Source organism: Cicer arietinum, chromosome 1 (genome assembly GCF_000331145.2).
Source record: "Cicer arietinum cultivar CDC Frontier isolate Library 1 chromosome 1, Cicar.CDCFrontier_v2.0, whole genome shotgun sequence".
NCBI lineage: Eukaryota > Viridiplantae > Streptophyta > Magnoliopsida > Fabales > Fabaceae > Cicer > Cicer arietinum.
In genome coordinates, this window is record NC_021160.2 from 21545282 (window position 1) to 21566932 (window position 21651).

General features: G+C 34.6%; 1 protein-coding gene across 3 annotated transcripts; it reads right to left on the reverse strand.

Annotated features, from left to right (window-relative positions):
• Window positions 1-1277: 1277 nt before the first annotated feature.
• Window positions 1278-20012, reverse strand: LOC101507130 (regulator of nonsense transcripts UPF2). 3 transcript variants are annotated; one of them, XR_189352.4, is made up of 19 exons: window positions 19837-20012; window positions 19542-19633; window positions 18922-19012; window positions 16509-16711; window positions 15182-15526; window positions 14862-14966; window positions 14602-14729; window positions 13440-13616; window positions 13173-13254; window positions 12336-12623; window positions 12035-12232; window positions 11831-11932; window positions 6144-6395; window positions 5841-6059; window positions 5286-5456; window positions 4786-4971; window positions 3381-3845; window positions 1795-2488; window positions 1278-1701 (listed from the first exon to the last, which is right to left on the reverse strand). XR_189352.4 is itself a non-coding variant. In XM_004488220.4 (18 exons), exons 2-18 carry the CDS (start codon window positions 19620-19622, stop codon window positions 1982-1984), a joined length of 3597 nt encoding a protein of 1198 aa, XP_004488277.1. In that variant the 5' UTR covers window positions 19623-19633; window positions 19837-20012; the 3' UTR covers window positions 1278-1981. The 3 variants fall into 3 exon arrangements, 2 of the variants coding, with proteins under 2 accessions (XP_004488277.1, XP_004488276.1); XM_004488220.4 differs by having other exon boundaries at window positions 1278-2488; window positions 18922-19009; XM_004488219.4 differs by having other exon boundaries at window positions 1278-2488.
• Window positions 20013-21651: the final 1639 nt, after the last annotated feature.

A 21651-nucleotide genomic window follows, 5' to 3' on the forward strand; every position in this document is an offset into this window, starting at 1 on the left:
AATAGTGAGTAGTGACTCATGCAAATGCAAAGAGATTAAAAATTTATATAACACAATTAAATTTAACTTCAAATGTGAAACCAAACATGCAAATCTATTATGTGGTAAGTGTTAACTTCAAATGTGAAACCAAACATGCAAATCTATTATATGGTAAGTGTTAGTGTCTAAGAGCAACTCTAATAAAGATTGCTTGTCATATTTTTCAGCCGTTAAGCTTCAATGAATTACAGGGTAGATCATGTGTAGTACAGACAATTACTTCAATAAGTAATCATTCTTTACGAACAAAAATTATTTAGCTACAGTAAATAAACGATATTTATTAACAATAAAGTATTTTCTTTCAGAATAAAATATAAATAAAAATAATAGTCGATAAATTAATATATCTAACCTAAATTTTAATCAAATAGATCAATTTTTCAATTATCATTTTTGTTTATATTTTATTCTAAAGTCAAAAAAATTTGAATCCTTATAAAATCTACTTTTCCAATTTAATCCCAATAAAACATTATAAATTTGGATTTGGATTGTCTACCTTTGGCTTGTTAAAGGTAGAGTAACTTTAGGCAAATTTTGTGATAAAATAGAAGGGTATGATATTTATGATGGAGAGAGAATCATGAGAGAGAAAACAAAATGTAGAGAGATATAGAGAGAAAGGTAAGGAAAGGTAGAGAAGCCAAATGCGAAGGAGGTAGAGACAGAAAACAAAAGAATAAATAGAATTTCCAAAATAAATTATATTTCACCAAATGACAATGGTCCCATTAATGTTATTACTTATTTGAATAAAGCATTAAAAAAGATTATATTAGAAGAACAATCTCTGTTTTATGCATTTAGATTAAAGATAACTAATCTAAATTTAATATAAAAAATCAATAAATAATTGAACAAGTTGATCTATGCCAAGTAAAAAGTAACAAAGATATTAAGGGAAAGGTAGAGAAGCCAAAGTTAGACAATCCAAATCCTATAAATTTCTACAAAATTATCCAAACAAACTCAACAGATCAGAATTCTTGGATACACGGCAGTGTGTGCACATATAATTCTCAAACTCTTTATCACTGTAATAGCTAAATCAACCCAACCATCAAACCGATATTATCTTTGATAAATCTAACTATTAAAAATTTTGAGAATGAATAAGTCATGTCTTGTAAGCCTTCAAGAGGCCGACATGAAGAAGCCACACGTATACCATCAAATATGAAGGCGTCAATACGAATAGCAACAACAGAAACTCATCAGTTAAGCCAGCCATATTAACAACACGCTTCACGCTCAAATAAGTTATTCTTGGGGTATCAAACCATTATCTAGAGAGTTTCTACAAGAGAAATTCCCAACTTTGAAATACAGTACAATTTACACCTAGACCCTTTCAGTCTATAAAAAATTACTCTTTGAACTAGAATGTAATGATGATGATATGTATAACATACATGGGATACTATCACCAAGACAAGACAGGCCGATTCTTAAACTGGTGTTGTCCAGTTTTCAGCTTGTTGACAAAGCATCGAGACGATTTATGCCTACTCCTTTTTCACAAAATGCAAGCCAACCTCGCCAACTCGAAAAGTAAGAACCGCCAAAACCATAGATTTAGTGATTTTGTCTCCACATAGAGCTATACAAGAGATTTGGAGGCCATGATATAATTAGAGGACTTCACCAGTTGCAACCCTGCATGTCAACTTAAGTCAGGAATCCAAATAGTGTGCACAACACTACAAACCCTGCACCACCCCACCTACCATGCTTGAAACCGCCACTTACCAAGATAAGGGACTTGTCCTTGCCAGGAATAGTTGGAAGAGTAGAATAGGATAACGGCACATGAGGGGGCCAGGCCGTAACTAGTCACGAATATCAGATGAACTTTGTTTCAAATATCTTTCATGCTGAGGGGGAAAGCAGATGACATAAAATATCTGCCTTCCTTCCACATCCACTCAAGTATCATTCACCTTCTTCGGCTATAGTAGATCCCACCGCCAGTATAGTAGTTATGATGCCTATGCCGTGATCCACCACCCCTGCCACTTGTTCCTTCGAAACCGTTGCCACGACCACCAACCTTGTTACCTCCACTTTGGATCCAGTTTGTTGGTTGGGTCCCTAATCCATTAAGCTCTTCCTCTTCTCTATCATTGTACTCCAAGATGAGCCTCTTAATGTCTTCTTTCTCCTGAAGCTCAGCTGCTTCTTTCTGTTTTGTACTCTGCACCAGTGAGGAATTACCAGGGATGTACATCTGCTTTGTTTGTTGCTTGTTCCCACGCTTCACAAGAACTTTCACCTGAACCTCTTTGTTAACGCCAGTATCCTCATCTAAGGCCTCATCACCACTTTCCCCACCATTTCCTCTCCCATGATGATCCTTGGCAGATCCCTCAAATATATTCATTGGAATCATCATATTCAACGTAGGACGGCCCCGTAGCTCCTGCCTTCGCTGTTCCATACTCTCCTGCATAAATTATGATACAAGTACTGTGAATGTTATAAATCTAATCGTACATAAGATTGTTGAAAATTAGGAAGTTGGTGAAAAAGAGAAAGAAGAAAAGACAGGATATATTTCAAAAATAAGGTTCTAAATAATTGAGATATTGTGACGTAAATAAACTAAACTGTTTTCAGAATAATTTAATTCAAGTACAAGGCCAGTACAACTAATAGAAGGCCAGTTCAATAATTATATAAACATGATAAGTCTTGTAATATAATACTAATCCTAATATCAAAATAAATTGAATCCTCTATGTTGTCTCCGTTATTCCTTTCCTTAATGTTCTAGTTCCACCCTTTTCAATTAAGATAGAATGAGATCAGTACAGAAAACTTTTTCTTAATCATATCAGCATAGATAGAGGGTTTCTTGGAAATCTTTTGCAAATTTAACTGTTGAATCAAGTGATATTACCATGACGATCTTGTAAGCCAAATCAAACACATTCACAGGTATATAATACTCTTATAGTCAGTATTTACTTATATTTCATAGTATGTTATACACGAAATTAAGTAATAAAATATTGACTTTTTTTGCTTTAAGTTCTTTAAAAAAAGGCACTCGATACTTTAAATTTTCCATCACTACAGGATCCTTAGAGGGTGGGACCCATAGCAGAACCAATTGTGAATCTATTGAAACTATCTATGCTTGCACTATAAGAACTTTCAATTCAATGATAGGATTTAATGTATTAATTTTCATAGCAATATTAAATGGAGCAAGATTGAGAAAACTTATTCTCAGAGTAACTGGGTTCTGAATCTGTGTGTATGGGTAAACTATCAAAACTTTGTAGAAAATGAATAAGGAGCAAGTAAACATGATAAATTAGGTGAACCCTTGCCTGTACGACAGCCTTGAGCTCCTGATCAAAATCGGCTTCTTCCAATGGGTCGACTTCAGTCACCTTCTGTCTCACGTGGACTTCATCTTCATCATCAGAAGCAGGTACATCATCGTCCTCTTCGTCATCCTCACTCCCACATCCATCATCATGATTCTCCTCATCCAACTCTTCATCATCATGTCCTTCCTCGTCTATTACGTCACTCCCTGAATCATGTTCACCGTCGTTAACATCATCTTGCACTCCATTTTCCTCAGCGCCATTATCATTGTTCTGTCTATTGCCAACCGTCGTGGTGGAAGTGGTCCTACTTAAGGGCTTCTCAGTGTCGGAATGTTTTTCACTGCTAGCCTTATCAGTAGAAACTATTCGATCATGCTCTTCAAGTTCCACTAGAGCTGCATTCACCTCATCAACAGAAGCGTAGCGAACCATACTGGGACGCAAGTCAGCAAACAGATCCTACAAAACAAATAATGAGCCCAACAAAGCAAATGTAAGGAAATGATTATCTATCCATCTATAAAGTTAATGCGACAGTTATTGGAATCTGCTGACAAGCATTCTAAAAGAGATACTTAAGTCCATGGGTGCTAGTCCCAGGAATGAGGAAGAGAAAGAGGTATAGGGAAAATGTTGGCAGCTATCATATTTCTACAAGTAATACCATCTTTCAATATGGTTATTCCGTGAATATTCTATTCTTGCTACGAACTTCGTTCCATATTTAAACATATCCTGCTACTGGATTCATCCGCAAATCTATTGTATGACAGTTTGACACTTAATTCCATCATATAGAGGTATCACATGACAACAGGGTCACTTGACTAACATTGGTAATTGAAGATTAGGGTTGTCTCAATAAGCTCTGGAAACAATGTTGAATGAGAAGAAAATATTGAGAGACATGTTGAATAACCCGTGTGTTTCAACTACACAGCGGAAGTTCTTTATATAGACTATGAGTGATAAATACACATAATGACATAAATACTTACAGACTTTCTAGTTATTTACATACTAATATTTTATTTTCATCAGTAATAAACAAGAAAAAATCAATATACCTTCTGTATCAGAACAAAGAACAATAAGATATCTTCTAAAGTGCATGCATCACCATAAAAATCACACACAAAAAAACACTAGCAATGCATAAAGCTACCACATCTCAGTCATATCAAAATTCTAAATATTCAAATGTCCTATTTAATGCCCATCCCAAAGACATATAATATGGTACAAAAATGCCACTCGAGCTAACCTCAATTCTACTGGTTTAAACTCAATACTGAAGCATACATAAACTAGGATCAGCATAGATAACAAATACATAAATTAACACATCAATCATTCACTCACAATGAAATGCAGTACACATAAAGGGTCCCTAACTGACCTGCAAATCAAATTCGACATCCAGAGGCAGTGCACCTTTGCTTAAAATATACCTTTGGAAGTGTATGAGGAACCGATCAAGTTTCTTCTTAGAAGAGCCATGATCAAAGTAATGGCCACAAGTTTCAAGTAGTGTAATGATCAACCTCATTCGGAAAAAATCTTCAGGTGGATCGAGTGCATCTTGCTGACAGAATAAATAAACAAATTGAATGATGTCATGTGAAAGCTATCATGCAAAATTAATTAATTAATGAAACAAATAAAATAATTCAAGTGTATTCAAGGCATTGCAGCCTCCAAGACCTCCTTGTGTTCGGTGTAAGGGGTGTGTCTGTAGTCTTGTAATGCTTAGAGGTATGGTCTTAAGAAGTGCTTAAAAGGCATGGGCAGTCCCCACCTTATAATAAGCCAGTATTGTGGTATTGTGGGATTGACTTGGGTCCTAAGCCGAAATTCTATGATTGTCCTAATAAAGAGCAACCAGTATACAATCAATACCTCTGGTGTCCCATGGCCGAAGATAAGAATGAGATATAGTGTCTCAAAAATAACAGATGAGTCGGCATGCTTGTAGTTGTAAAGCTCCCCTAAAAACCGCATGTTGGCAACGCGTCTTTGTTGCATCCCATATTCATTTAATTCCAGCCCAATTCTAATCTCCTCCAAAACCTGAAACCAAATAACAAAATTAACCCCCAAAATCTCTCTGGAAAGTAAATGTCTATAAAAGATTGACGTAAAAAAATTTCTTTCTCCCCCAGGATTATTATCTATAATTTGAAATAGTAAATTCAAAACTTCAACCAGAGAAAAAATAATAATAATTTGATTACTATTTAACATGTTAAATTAGGTGAGCAACTTATATCTGAGAGGCAGCCTCTGCTCTGCCTCTGTCTGACCAAATTTACATACAAATAAAGGAGCAACCAAAACAAGAGCTAATTAATAAGTAGGCATTCCTAAGCATGCAGCCCTCAAAATTCAGATCATTCTATTGTATCATGAAGAGATGACAAATCAAGAAAGAAGTAAAATATCAAAAATAACAACCTCATCGACTATAGCTACAGCAAACTCATCATGATAGCGACTTAACCCAGCAGCAAGAGATGCAATCAGATGGATCTGACCATATTTGCCTTTGTGGACCTTCATGAAGCATTTTAAAAGATACCATTCACAATCACTCCATGGTAATTTACGAAGTTGCCTCAGCACATGTTCAATGGTAGACTTGTCAAGATCAGAGAAAAGTAATTTCCTGATATACTGCAATGAAGATATCAAGTACAATGTTAGTTGAGATTATCAACTTATTAGAGAAAGAAAATAAAGCTGAAATAAGAATTGCACCTGATGCAATGGAGGACGGACTTTAGCCACTCGTGCAGATCTTTCAGGAGGCTTGCAAAGGTAGTATGCATTCTCCACCAAAGTACTATGTCTAGGATCCAAGTTTTTAACATTTTTCAAGCGCATCAATATTTCCAACATGTTACCCATGCGTATAGTAGTTTCCGGAGACCGATACAGAAAACGGCCACAAGTTTCAAGAAGGTTGCAAGCTACATCAATGTTGTGATGAGTAAAATCATCTAAACAGGCCTGGAATGATAAGAAAACACAAATTGAGGATTCAATATTTTAAACAAAGACATCAACAATAAACTCATTCTTTTCACACTCAGCAAATGATATAAGAAATGCAAGTGGAACTAGACTTTAAGCCTATGTTGTCATTTCCAGATAGCGGAGCGGTGTGAGTGACCCCAAAAGTGGGTTAGCGGAGAGTTATATGACCGCTATTCAATTTATATTTATTTATTATATTATCAAATAAAAAATTATGCAAATCTACATAAGAATTAATAATTAACACAATTCACTAAGTACCTAAGAATTTTTAAATATTCTGGTATTATTATATTTATGTTACTAGTTTAAATGCTTTTAAAAAGTATTATATTTATTGTAAAAAGTTTATATATCAAAGTTACTATTATAAATACTATAAGTAAATAGTTTATACGTATTTTAACTAAGTCATTTTACTATTAGTCCAAGTCCATTATCATGGATAAAAAAAAACACCAGGCCTATTACAAACTAATCCATTTTCAATTTGTCACAAAAAACCCTAATTTAGCGCTGTCTGTCTTCTCTCTGCCTCCTACTTTGTTCTTCATTGTCTGTGACGGTGCTGCTGACAGCAGGGACTGTGAACAGTGCTGACAGTGGCCGCAAACGGCAACAACCATGGTAGCTGCGAGTTCGAGCAGAGAAGAAGAAAACAATATGCACAGTATCATTCAATGCAATACCCAGTTCAGTTGGTCAATTATTAGACAGATAATATGTTGCTTCTCCAGATTGGAATGATTTATTCCTCAGCACTTTACTTTCTTGTAACATTTAATATGAAAAGGTTAGATGCCGCCCAGCTTCTTTTCTCTTTGAGAACAGGTGGATTAATCATTGTTCCTTTTCACCTTTTGTCAGAAATATGTTAAGCAAAAATCAATTGTTGGTGTAGGAAAAGGACATAGTTTTGTGATAAGATCCTAATATTTTCACGGGCGGGTTGAATTAGACGAATCAGAATGTTATTGGAGACACTAAAGCCTGGGAAAAAGATATTTTAAAAGAATTGAGTATATTTAATGCTGCCACTTCAGCAATGTGCCAACAACATTTGCTAGGACATTTTCAAGCAACATTGCAAAACCACCTCCTATATCCTCCATGAAAGAAATATCTGTATGAGCAGATAACAATGTTGATACTACTTTCCTTTTCTCATTCTTTCCATTCATAGCAAGAGGATTGCACTTCATCAATTATAGCTCGAGCTAAGAAGATAAAAAACTCTCTTAAAGCATTGAGTATATTTAATGCTGCCACTTCAGCAATACTCAGCAATGTGCCAACAACATTTGTAGGACATTTTAAAGCAACATTGCAAAACCACTTCCTATATCCTCCATAAAAGAAATATCTGTATGAGCAGATAACAATGTTGATACTACTTTCCTTTGCTCATTCTTTCCATTCATAGCAAGAATTATGAGCCTGTTCAAGAATATGGGACTATTCCTAGGTGCAACCAGTTCTTCAAGACTTGGAGTGAATTCAAGTAATTTATAAAGAGAAAATATTCACCGAAAATAATTTCAACCTCCTCTTTGTAATCCCTTACCAGATCATCTTCAATTTGGATATTCCTATCTTCACCAGAATGTTCTGTAACTAAGGCCTCAATCTGACCCTTCCATATTGCCTTAGCTATCCATGACTGAAACAAGACTTTAGATGATGAAATATTGTGGCTAATATTATTACGGACCTCCTTCAAACGAGAATAACCTTTCACCTTTTTCCTGGAATTAATGAATCCTTCGGATGTTTCTTTTAATAGCTTCAATAATATTAGAGGTCTTGCTGAATGAGTCTCAATGGAAAACATCAATGTCATCTTCCTAATGTTATAATGCAAAAATGTAACCCTTAACTCCTTTATATGTTTACAGGCTTCAAAAGGATCGCCACTATCCATGTATTGTCTTAGTAAATAAACAATCCTTTTCTTCACATCTTCAACATTGAATTGAGTGGTCCCACCCCATTGCTTTTTCACAAGAACGAAGTGACATGGAGCTGGGAGATAAATCCTCTCAGTAGGGGTCAAATCCCCCTCTCTTATCTTTCAATTCCCAAAGTGGCTTCGTACTGATATGACTTTATCTAATTGGGCCAGCTTTAGTGGCTCTTCCCCATCCCACCCTGTAATTTCCTTCCCCAACACAATTTATTGTGGGCCTGGCCCATTAGGTTTTAAATGATACCCAAATCATTAATTACCCATTTCACCCTTACTTTCTCTAAACCCTTCCCCCCTTCAACAGCAATGAAACGCACCTGGTTTGCTGGTGTTGAAAGTGTGAGATTTTAGAGAAAAGGAGGAGAGAAAATAATAAGGGTTTGAATATTATTGATAATAGCTTAATGCTGACTTGATTACAAAAGACTCAATAATAATCTATATTTATAGAGAAACATAGACTCAATCCTAAATCAGGAATAAATCATAATAATAGTGAGAGATATTCTAAGATATCTCTATGATTATAAATTGATCTAAGAAATAACTCAAGATACTCTAATATAATATAAAAGATCTTATAAGATATTTTCTAATATTCTGACACTCCCCCTCAAGTTAAAACTTAGTAAGTTTTAGCTTGTTACAAGAAAACAATGTTTTGCTCCGCAAAATAATAAAAAAAAGGTGGAAAGGCAACTCAGGGATGCATGTGAAGTCGGAGAGAATTGCTATAAATACAGCTAGCCAGATAGCCGAAATGATCATCAGCGTGAGAGAAATTCATGGCAAGCAGTTGAACAAAGCAAAGTTCGTCCTTCTAAAAAACTGCATTTGGAAGCTTCAAACCAATAATATCAGAGACTCAAAATATTTAAACTTGAATTTGCTTCAAGGAGAGAGAGGCATGCTTCAAGGAGAGAAAGGCAAGGCCAGTACATCTGGGACAAAGATTGGGTCAGTGTATCTGGGACAAATTGCCAACGACAGGCAGTAGCAGACGGCAGTGGCAAAAGATCTACTTGCATGAGAGATTTGCAGTGCGTGAGAGCGCGTGTGACGGTTTTTGGCGACGCGCTTTTGGGCATGACCTGATCTGGAGATGACTGTTGTTCGCAGGAAAATTTGTCGGAAATAGTGGCAGCGGCGGTAGTAACAAATTGAATGGAAATCGAGTGAAACGTGTCGAAATATTGGAAAAGAGAAACTATGATTATATTCCCTAACTATTGGGAACTTGACAGCGGAATAGAGGCGGGATCGTTCAAGGAGGATCGAAATCGGCTCTAGATACCATGTTGAAAGTGTGGACGCGCTTTTGGGCATGACCTGATCTGGAGATGACTGTTGTTCGCAGGAAAATTTGTCGGAAATAGTGGCAGCGGCGGTAGTAACAAATTGAATGGAAATCGAGTGAAACGTGTCGAAATATTGGAAAAGAGAAACTATGATTATATTCCCTAACTATTGGGAACTTGACAGCGGAATAGAGGCGGGATCGTTCAAGGAGGATCGAAATCGGCTCTAGATACCATGTTGAAAGTGTGAGATTTTAGAGAAAAGGAGGAGAGAAAATAATAAGGGTTTGAATATTATTGATAATAGCTTAATGCTGACTTGATTACAAAAGACTCAATAATAATCTATATTTATAGAGAAACATAGACTCAATCCTAAATCAGGAATAAATCATAATAATAGTGAGAGATATTCTAAGATATCTCTATGATTATAAATTGATCTAAGAAATAACTCAAGATACTCTAATATAATATAAAAGATCTTATAAGATATTTTCTAATATTCTGACAGCTGGCATACCAGAAGACTAGTCAGAGGACTTATTTCACACCGTAAGGTTTTCTATATGCGTATGTGGTTGTATCGGAGCAGTCCCACCTTGTGTTCTTTGGACCTCTCTAGAAGCGACAAGCATATTCGCGTCCGATGGTTTTGAATGTGGCAGAACTGTCGCAAGTGGACCAGTGTCCAGCGGCTTTGGTGGCAGTGTGAGAGCCACCGTCCGTGACTCGCATTTGACAGCTTCGGTGTCACGTGTTCTGGTGGCTTTGGCGGAGGACAGCGCACCACTTGCCTTGTTCGAGTTCTCCCTTCATCCTTCAACAGCGTGGGTTACTTCGTTGTTTTCTCCCTCGAATGTTCTTTCTTCTCCAACAACGACTTTCTGTCCGACGTTTTCGACGGTGGTACCGGAGCCCTTGGGCTTTTTGTTATGCATTATCACGGTGTATTTTCTTCAGTCGTCTTCATCTCATGAAAAGGAATCTTGACGGTTACGACTTCAACGACACCGCCGCTGTTTATTTTACCCCTGAATCTTCTTATTAGAGACATGGTAAATGACTCCCAATCTAAATCTCGGTATTCTTGGCACCAAGAATAGAACCAAAGCGTTGATTCTTCACCTTCCATGCTCATGAAAGCCCACTGCAGTTTATCACATGGATGAACTTCTTCCTCAAAGAATATCTCAGCTCTAGCAATCCACCCAACAGGATCTTTTCCTGTAAAGTCCGGTAACTTTTTCTTCTTGGCCTACTGATTCTACATCACTGGCTCTCTCTCGGATATGCAACAGGTCGGACCAATTGATAGGAACCCAAATTAAAAGAGAACTGAAAATGATATTATTTACGGAAAATAAGAACTATTATAGAAGATAATCAGATAATCCCCTGTAATCCCAGAGCAAAGCTCCTCAGAGAAGAGATAATTTTCCCTCTGCCCAACCTCTAAGGTTCTAATTGAAAAGATCTAAAATGATCCCCACTCTCTCCATCCCACCCCCATTGGTCCCACAATTATATCCCACTATTCCTCTCTGCCACGTCACATTCTCAGCTTCCCATTTCTATATTTTCCCACTAAAACTATCCACAAAATGGGCTTAGGCAGCTGACATATTAATTTCCCTTTTGGACTCACTCACATTTTGAGTCCTAACAGACTCTACAATCTTCTATTCATAGAATACAACAAGCCTGCACAACAACTGGATCCAGGAAGGCAACAAATTTTCAAGACGAAGGTAGGGTCTAAGTGAATCTTTCATGGTGTCAATTTAAAAAGAGTAAAATAAACGTCTTCAAAAAATTGAACATATTCTAATACCACAAAAAGGAGCTATTGTGATATGAACAAAGACAGGGATCTGAGAATTAGTAAAATGGAGGATAACAGTATATTTCACATAATTTGAGTATAACGTATAGGACTTCTGTAATCAAAATACATGAAAATAATTTAAGAGGATTTTAAAACTTAAAAGACTAGGCATAAAAAATGTAGTCATCGTGAAACCGAAGCCTGTTAACATTATAAGAACGACTCCGAAACATGAGTTGCGAATTTGAGAAAATTGTTATCATAAGTAAAAGGAGTTAGCTTGACATGTAATTTGATTATTAGTCTCTTATACTACCTTCAAACAACTGAAGACCAGACCAGCAGGGGCAATTTTGAACTTGCAAAGTTCTCCAATGAACCTGATATTCCTGATCTTTGTCTCAATATTCATCTGGTCCTGTTACGACAATCCAAAAACCAGTTAACAGAAGTAATTACCTAATTTAAGGTGATGAAAAACATTGATTCAATTCCAATGGAAATTTTATGTAAAATTAACCTTTTTATTTATTAAGAAGTTGAATTCCTCCTCCAACATCTGCAAAAGAAGGGAGGAGACATCCTTCATACAAGTTGAGAGTGTAGCAACCATGCGTGAGTAATACGGTAGCAATTCTAGAGAAGTCCTCGGTACACTGAACAAAGCCCTCACAAGCTTTTTACGATTTGATTTTGAATTTAGATAACAGAACTCTACCTAACATTTGTTTAACCAAAAGGAAATAATGATTAATAATGATGTCAAAAATAACAAGACAATCTAAGAAGATAAGCAATAGAGCTCAATACGATATCCTTACTGTTAATTGATCTATAAGATCCCGGCTCACACAACCTGGAAGTCTCTGCAATAGAGCATCCAAATTTGTTCCTTCAAGACTTCTGAGTTTTTCCTTCTCATTTTCCCCCTTTTTGTCATTTTCTTTTTCTTTTTCCTTCTCTCTGTCCAATTCTTTAGACTTTTCTTTTTCTTCTTTATCATTCACATTTTCTGTGCTTTCTCCCTCTGTTAAAACACTAGACTCTGTGGAGGCCTCTCCACTTTCAAGAGTGACCAGTTGACCTTTGTCAGATTCAGGTAATACTTCCTAGATAATTATCAATCTTGGAGTCAAAGAATAGTTGCAGAGCAAAGGTAAGAAAAGAAGAAAAAAACCAAGAAGATGGTTCTATAACAGAAAAAGCTTCACATTTTATGACATGGATGAATGACAGAATGCATTTGGTTAAAACTGTTGCTAGTTCTAAGCAATATAAATATATAAAGAAATAAAGAATGAATACTTTTGCCAGAGATCAACTTTCCTTAAGGTATCTAGGTAGAGATCCAATGGATAATATTTAAAGTGTATAACTATAGAAAAACAGCTACAGTAATGGAAACTAAACTGGGTCACACTATAGTAATAAAACAATAAATATCTTAATCAAGTAATTAAAGAACAACTAGAGTGATTTCCAATTTCAAAGAATTGTGGTTGATCCCAGCTGAGTCAGAAAGACCAAAGGTATAAGAGTTGGATACATTTAGGTTTTACCTTCCACCAATAGGGCAAAAACATTTATAAGGTATGAAAAGCCAATAACAAGAAGATCCTAAAATAGGTTGAAAAAGATTTGCCAATATGATTCCTTACAGTTGCCTGGTCTTGACCCTTCACAGATTGCTCATTCACTTTTGGCTCCGTTTCTCCCAAAAGCACAGCCGGAACAAAAGCTCTGGAAAAAAGCAGGCAGGATAAAGTTCCATCTAAAATAAAATAATGGTAATTCAACTAAAAAATAAACAATTGATGTTTACATCAAAATTTTAAACAGGTAAGAATACAACTAAGGACTCATGGATGAATTTATGCCCATTAGCAATTTGATACGTAAAGAAGTAGTGTCTTGGAAATACAAACCTAAGATCTGGTAAACATTCATAAAAAGCTCTTGTGTCTTCATCATCCCATATAGGTTCAACAACAGAAGAATCTTTCCCAGCAGTGGAAGAAATAGCCTCCTCGCCACTAGTAACCCTTGTTGTGTGGCCATCCTCTGGCATAACAGGAGGCTGCATATCAAGTGCTTCTGCTAATCTGTAACAAGACAATAATAATTACAGGAAAGAAGAATTAAAAGGAATAATTAGAGACATCTTAATAGATGAATAGAATTGAAAATAGAAAGTGCTGAAGTGAAGAGAGGGAATGTGTGACTTTATTGAATATGAAAACAGAATTACACAGTAAAGTAATCTACTGACACAGAGCACAATGCTCCTTCAGAGTGCAAAATGCTCTCTGCCTACAACATACAAATCACAATCCCGATGCCTTCTTTTTTACACACATTACACAATATAATTATTCCACACAGACCCACTAGGCAGTTAGCCAACTGCCTCTCTTGCCACCTCACCATTCCCCTTCTCTCTACTAAATCTTCTCTCATAAACTCTCGACACACGTGGATTACTAACAGCCCCTGTAGCAGTTACTGCATCAGGAACTGCTCCCCTATCACATCTAAAGCAATATTCAACTGAAGGATGATTCCACTTATAGTCTACATCAAACAGAAGAGATTGGCAGGATAAATGAGGCATCAAAATCTAACAGCAAGTGAAACAAAACTATCTTGCAAAGGCATTACAAATTTATCTTTTTAATCAGTTTGGGGGAACCTAGATGAAAAAGATGAAGCCCATGTCAGGTCTCAGGCGTAACATAGTCTTAACGCACTATATAAGAACCTGAATGTGCTTATGTTTCCAACCAACAGAGATCTCTCCCACAAACTCTTCTGACAAATCTAACCCACAAATAATCACATCTATATGTACCTCAAATCTGCTGAACTGTGTCTCAATAACTAAAAGAATTTATGGCTTAAGCTTTATGCTTAATTGCATTGCATATATGCCACTATGATATGCCAAAATATGCATGCGTAGCAATACATGTAAATCTTAAACTGGAGGCAGAGTATTTTTTGCAAAAACATATTATGTAGATATACAAAAAACCAAAATCATTAGACATGTAAACATGAAAAGTTAAAACTAAACAAAAAGCAACTTACGATGAGACATTACGGTACAAATGGTCATAGGATTTCCGAAGTTTTTCATATGAAGAGAGATTTTCATCGCTGAGCTCTCCTTTTGCGTTCAAAATCTTAGAATTTTCATGCTCCATCAATCGAAGTGACTGCCAAGAAATAAAAGGCATCAATAATCCAGGGATAAACAAAACTATTGGCACATATTTAATTGAAAAAAGAAACCAGATCAGATTAGGTGAAGAAGACAAACAAAAATAAATAAATACATAAGCTCTTACAGAATGCTCAGATTGAAGCAGTTCAGCAGCAGCATCATAAAATGAATAACATGCTTTCCGAAGAACTTTCTTTTGATCTGCCGTGATGTTAAGGCCTTTCAAAAACTGTATCAGAATGTCAGTGCAGGAATATATATAGCACAGTTTTGGGCAGACAGAACAATCATTACTACAAATACAGGTTGGAGCAAAACTTGCAATCTTGATTTAAAATGACTGGAGGTTGAGAAAAACAATGAGAAAGGAGGACATGGAACAAAAACAATTAATAGAAAGCACTGGTAATATAAACTAATACAATGAATTAATAAAAGAAATACCTCTTCATGAATTTCTGGCCCAGTAACAGAAAGTCCAAGAAAAATTCTTCCTTGCCGAGCAAAGCTAGAAAGAAGGGTCAAACTTGTTTGTGTAGCTTCCCGATCTTTTAGCTGTTCCACACTGGTAAGATCTTTTATGATATTGATAAAAATGCCACCGTCTTCAATGACCCCAACAAAAAAAAGTTCCAATAGAAGTTTCAGACTGCTGCGCTTCTTCATTGCCTTTAAGTTTCTGTCTGACTCTGATTCATCACCAGATTTTCCGGGGGAGAAGACTTTCAGAAGCCCTTGAATCAGAGTTGGCACGAAATCCTTGTACCTTTGATGAAGCAAAGAGCATATCTTTTCGAAAAGGAGCAAGTGATGGTCATATACCAGAAGGCAAATGTTTTAAACATATGCACCACATAAAATAATGGAAAATTTCCAAAATTCAGTGGAAAAAATAATCTACGTGCTAGACTATGCAATTAATTGGCTATCATTGTATAACAGAAGAATTTATTAACATAAGAAATACAAGTACAAGGAAGCATGACAAGAAACTACTCACAATAATACTGCAATGACAGGCCAAAACATGAACAACAATGGAATACAAGAGATATGCAACTACAGCATGGATTGAAAAGTCATACTAATGACTCCTAGAGAAAATACATTTATACTTATTTACACACAGCCGTTGTGTGAATATATGTATGTGTTGTTTACATTAGTCATGTTAGAAAATTAGGGTTACGAGTGTTATTGTATTAGTGTAGGCCTGGCCCCGTACTCGTACTAATAGCATACACTAACAATAGTAGCGGCACATGACCTAAGCATTGAATTGGAGTGGAAGGCTAATGTTTTGTATCTCATATACACTTTATCAATTTAACATTATTGAGAGCCTCTTTCCTCCCTTTTCCTCCTTTCCTACCTAAACCATAGAGTTTCAACAGTCTATAAGATTTTGGTATATGTTTAAAAGGTATTCAAATAGAATAAATTAAAAGTTTAATTGCTTGCATAATTAGATATTCAACTAATCTGTAATTTTTTTTTTTTTTTGTTTCCAGTCAGAAGATCCATGATTTCAATTCGTCTAATTGAAAACATTTTGTCTGAAGAGAAAGGACCCTTGCTATTTGCAGCGATCTGAGCTTGAAGTGATATATTAACATGGAAATACTGATGAAATAAGAAAATACGTAGTAAACAAACAGTATGAATTTCAAATATGGACCCACAGCAAAGTAAGGAGCGCTATCAGGGACATCATTTCTTCGATTCCAAGAAAATAGTTTCTATTGTGTAGAAAAAACGGAAATGTGCATACCTGAACTGCTGCTTGTATATCCGAACTTCTAAGCTTCGCCTCACATATAGATGCCACTGCTTCACTAACAAATTTGCTTAAGTTGACACTTCGCAAGTCATCCATCAGTGATTCACGCTGTTCTTCATTAATCTGCTTCAGTTTCTTAATAACTGCAGTGTTGCGCTTGATGCTGGAATCTAAGGTCCTAAAAAACCCTGAGTCTGCATTGAAGAGCATATTGTATTACTATTTGTGCAACATTATATACACCAGAGAAACAGCCAAGTAGTGCCCAAAGGGGTTTGATCTTAAGGTGATTTGTTTCGGAGTAAAATCAGAATGCCAAGAATGATAATCCTAAATATAGTGTTACCAGGAACGTTATCACAAGGTATCATAATTCATAATTGGTTGAGTTTTAAACTAACTTTTATTCCATGGAAATGTAAGATTCCCACCCTTTAATATGGAAACAAAAGGTGAGATAAGCATGGGTAAACAGCACACCTGGGAATAAATACTAATCGTAATCATTTTTTAAAAAACATCAAACAAGTATGTGAATGTTTCATTCCCATTCCCTACCTCTCACTTCCCCAGGAATAATTTTGCATACCTTTAAAACAAATACAACCTAAGCTACTAATGTAAAAACAACATAAACAATCAAGTCTTTTCCTACTAAGATTGAATACACGTACTAAACAACACAATTCAGTTCAATTAAATACCGAATTCTCAGAGAGGCCGTATAGATCAAGGTATCTTTGTCACTTATGGTTGATGCAAAATATAAAATAGTCAATTACATAATTCAAATGTCCATAATCCATTCATTAAAAATTTATTACTTACACAATGTTCTTATTTCTTACAGCAAAACATTCTCTGGTGCCACAAACTAGTTCTGTCATGTATATTTAATGAACTTCCGACTATCACCACTACATCAAAATAAAAAAGTTGGCCAAAAGGAATCTTGTCCTAAGAATAAATATATTGAGGATTTGCTGATGAAGAAAAACACAGTATTCGGTTTTAATATCATTGCTTTCATTTTAATAGTTTTGATACAGTATTACAAACAAACTCTTAAAAGGTTACCCTGCTAAGTGGAGGCATATGAATGGTTCTAATATCTCTAAAATTGTCTTTGTGTGAATGTATATTAAGCTTCAATCCTAAACTAAACATGATTAGATATTATCTAAAGCATTATCTAACACTATTGAAACATTCTAGTTAATGATCGAGTTAGACTCATTCTTAATGGCAGAGTCGAACTCATATTTTGATCACTTGCGTCTTTCAAGCACAATGCTTAAAGGATTGTGGACCGTAGCTCTCAATCGGCCAAGTTAGACCATCATTTAACGGTCAAGCCAAACTTCTCAACTTATTATCCCTTTCGCCTTTCAAACTCAGTGCTTGAAGGACTGTGGATTGCGCCAAGCAACCGAACACTGGAAGTTTAGCACAGCTATGGATATACACTCATAGAAGTCAGGCACATCAGGATCATGCAGACATCTGGATATCTTGCACAACCAACGTATATTCATTGAGGTCACTCGTTAAAAATATCCCACATTTAGGCCCTAGAGCTCGCACCTACTTTTGCACTAATGGCCTAACATTTGCAACCACAAGTTTGCAATCTGTTATCCCAAGAAATATGAAGGAATCGACAAAGTGGGCTATTTCCATTAAATAGAATTAGAACACTCAACCCTAGGCAACACACATTTTGCACAAGGTTTAATCTCTGCACCTAGCCCTTGGTAGAGACTTTGATCTAACAATTCAGTTTTAGCATGAACAGTATGTGACTAGTTAGTGTATTTACACAAGCAGCAAGAAGCTTCAAGACTCAAGGTTGCAGTCCATATTACATTTATGCAGAAGCATTTATAGTAATCTATCTGTCTAATACTAACAGTTATAGTTATAGTAAGCCATTACAGTTATAGTAAGCAGTTATAGTTATATGTGATGTTCCGTGTAATACTACTCACTCCAATACAAACTAAAAACATTTACTAAAGAGTTATTTTCTTTACTTGGAAACTAATGTGTGTCCTCGTGATTTATTTTCATGAAGATTATGGTAACAATTTATCTTTCAAACATGACCATTAATTAATAGGTACTATTAGTAGAATGTATCCAGCAATAGTGGTCCAAAAACATGCTAAGTCTCAGTTGTTTTATTGTTATGTTTTGCTATGGAGGAGGTTCAAGACCTAGTGTCCAGACAAGGATTCAATTCATAGAATAATAAGTAGTCTATTAAAGGACTTCATAGTAGGTAATCAATTGAGCTACAGCTCAAGTAACTCTGCATCATAGAATTTTATCCATTCCTATTGGCAGCAAAACAAACTAATTAGCATATGTGTAACTTTTATAAACAAAAGGAATACAAACTTACCGGGCCTGTCAGGATTCAAATTGCTTTGACGTAAAGCCATCTTTGCCTCGATTGATTTCTTGACTTCCTCCAGGTGAGCAACAGCTTCCTGCTGATGATTATAGAATACAGGACTCAACTGAGTCAGTGTGTAATACCAGATACGAAAGACTACCAAAAAACTTCAGTAAACAATTTACAAACTACACAATCCATTAAATTCAAAAAAATAAGAATGAATACAAAAATCTACAGCATTTTCATAGTTACTCACTGGAAACTGTAAGTTTCTCACTGAGTGCTCATAGGAAAAGAAATTAGTGCAACCAACATCGGGTACCATTGTTAAACAACCTAAGCCAAACTTACAAGATATTTCATTTTCACATCTAAATACTCTCACCAGATATTCAGATGAATCCTTTCTCCCCCAAACCCAAAAGAAAGAGCAACAAAAAACGAAATGCTAAACTTTTATTTTCTATACGAAATACAAAACTAAAGTAGCACAAAATGGCTAATTAATAATTACTTGAATGAGGTCAAGGGTTCAATTTTCACTCACAATATATTACTAACAATGATAACATTTTTCGTTAAAAAAAAATATAATATCTACTTAAAAGATGAACGATTACAACCTCATCATCTTGTTTGCTGTTATTTTCACCACCGTCGTTGCGGCATTCATCCTCATGTTGATCCATATCCGTATCACGCATGCACCTACGCACTGAGAAATCGAAAAAAATTAATGCGAAATTAGCACTAGGGTTCGGAGTGAGAAATCGATATCAATTAACCAAATCGAGTAACACTTTTAAGCTAAAATAAACAATTGGCATCAAATTACGATAGAAGATAGTAATAGAAAACCTAACACGGTGTAAGCGTGAATTTAATTTAGGAGAGAAAAAAAATCAAAGATGAAATTACCAAAGTGAAGGTGGGGGATTTGGGACGAAGAGACGAAGTGGTGGGTAGTATCGTAATCGTTGGGTATGAATCGAATTGTTGATGTGGGTTTGATTTTGGCAAGAAACAAAGGAATGGTGGTTTTGTGGAGTTTTTTGGTCTCGTTCGTTCGAACCACTGTTGCTGTGAAAGTGAGTATAGGAAACTATATTTTTAATTATTTTTTTCTATATTTTTTAATTTTCTTTTTCAAACTAATTTTTTTAATTTAATAGATATACATGTGTGTATAGGGGTCAACATTACAAGTCTATTTACTGGCCCCTATCCTTGGAGGCAAAAAGTTATATTGTTCAGGTAAATCATCATTGTCTCTTAGTTTCTCAATGTCTAAATATATTTTAAAAAATTAAATTTTAATAGTATATTTTATACTTTTAAAAGCTAAAATTCAATCAAAAATTAAATAAATAAATTAGATGCTAAATGAAAATTTACCATTATTAAAATATTTAAAGTCTAAACTTTCAAAACTAAAACACCTCAAAATTATATTTATGTGGGTTAAGTGAGTTTGTAGACCCACTTTTAAAAAAAAATTGAAATTTTAAGAAAGAAAAAAATTCAACTCATTTACAAGAAAACAAATTTCAATTTTTTTGAAAAACAATATTGAAACTATTTTCAAAAAATAATTTACAATTTTTATCAGAAAATAAAAACTTCAAAAATTTTCAATAAAATAAATCTTAATTTATAAAACAATGACATTATGAAATTCGTCACTTAAACTTACAAAAATAATAGATTGAGACCAACAAAATTATCTCAATAAAAGGTTTATAATTAAGGGCTTTAAAAGGGAGTTTGTTAAGAGGGATTTAACAATTTACAATTTAATTATCAGCTATACATTGGAGTGTAAAAGAATTTTTATACTAACATTTAATTAATGAGAGTTACCTATTTTCTATGTCATACTATAAAATTGGAATATAGTGATATGAAAGAATACATAAATTCATTAGTAAAACAAAAAAAAAAAAGAAATACATAAATTCATTTTAATTCGGTATAAAACTATTTTATATTTATAGTGCATATCATTTTATCTCTTCTTTTTTTGAAAAAACGGAAAATTATTTTAATTAGTACTTTAATTTGTATATATCGACGGCGTAAAAAAATTTCACATTGATTTTCTAAAAATAAGTCGTTAAAGAAGATATTGCAGCGTATAATTCATACATTAGTTAAATTTAGTATTTTGTTTATATCTTCTAAATAAAAATATAATTTACAATATATTATAAAAAATTATACATGAGACAAATATTTGTCAATAAATAATTAATTAAATCATTAAGTCTTAGCTCAAGCGGCAAATGCTAAAATTATTAGGTTGTACATCTTGTATCAGATTAAAATCTGAAACCTCATAATTGTGTAACTTATTTATATGGTATTTATCATATCTTTTAAGACAAACACAAATTTAGTTAAAATTAGTTTTTTTTTTATTTCGTCAATATAAAAATAAGAATAATTATAATACATTAATTATAATTTTTTCAAACTTCAATTTTATCATGTTACTTTTTTGGAAATGATTTGCTAAAAAGTAATTGGAATGTATAATTCATACACGAGATAGAATGTTTGTCATTGAAACGTATAATTCATACAGGGTGTGTTTGATTGAAGATAGATGGAAGGGAGGAGAGGGAATATTTTTAAGTTTGTGTGTTTGGTTCAATTTTTAAGAGATGAAGGGGAGAAATGAGAGAAAACCAAAATTCCTCCTAAAACTCATTTTGTTCTTCCTTTATTATGGGG

What these genes read in the sequence shown, in the direction of transcription:
- LOC101507130 (XM_004488219.4), bottom strand. Translation starts at nt 19,622, where the DNA reads ATGCGTGATACGGATATGGATCAACATGAGGATGAATGCCGCAACGAC. An exon ending in ATCTTATAGATCAATTAACA is followed by an intron (nt 12,233 to 12,335) that starts GTAAGGATATCG and finishes AACAAATGTTAG; the next exon opens with GTAGAGTTCTGTTATCTAAA. An exon ending in CTGTAGCTATAGTCGATGAG is followed by an intron (nt 5,457 to 5,840) that starts GTTGTTATTTTT and finishes ATTTGGTTTCAG; the next exon opens with GTTTTGGAGGAGATTAGAAT.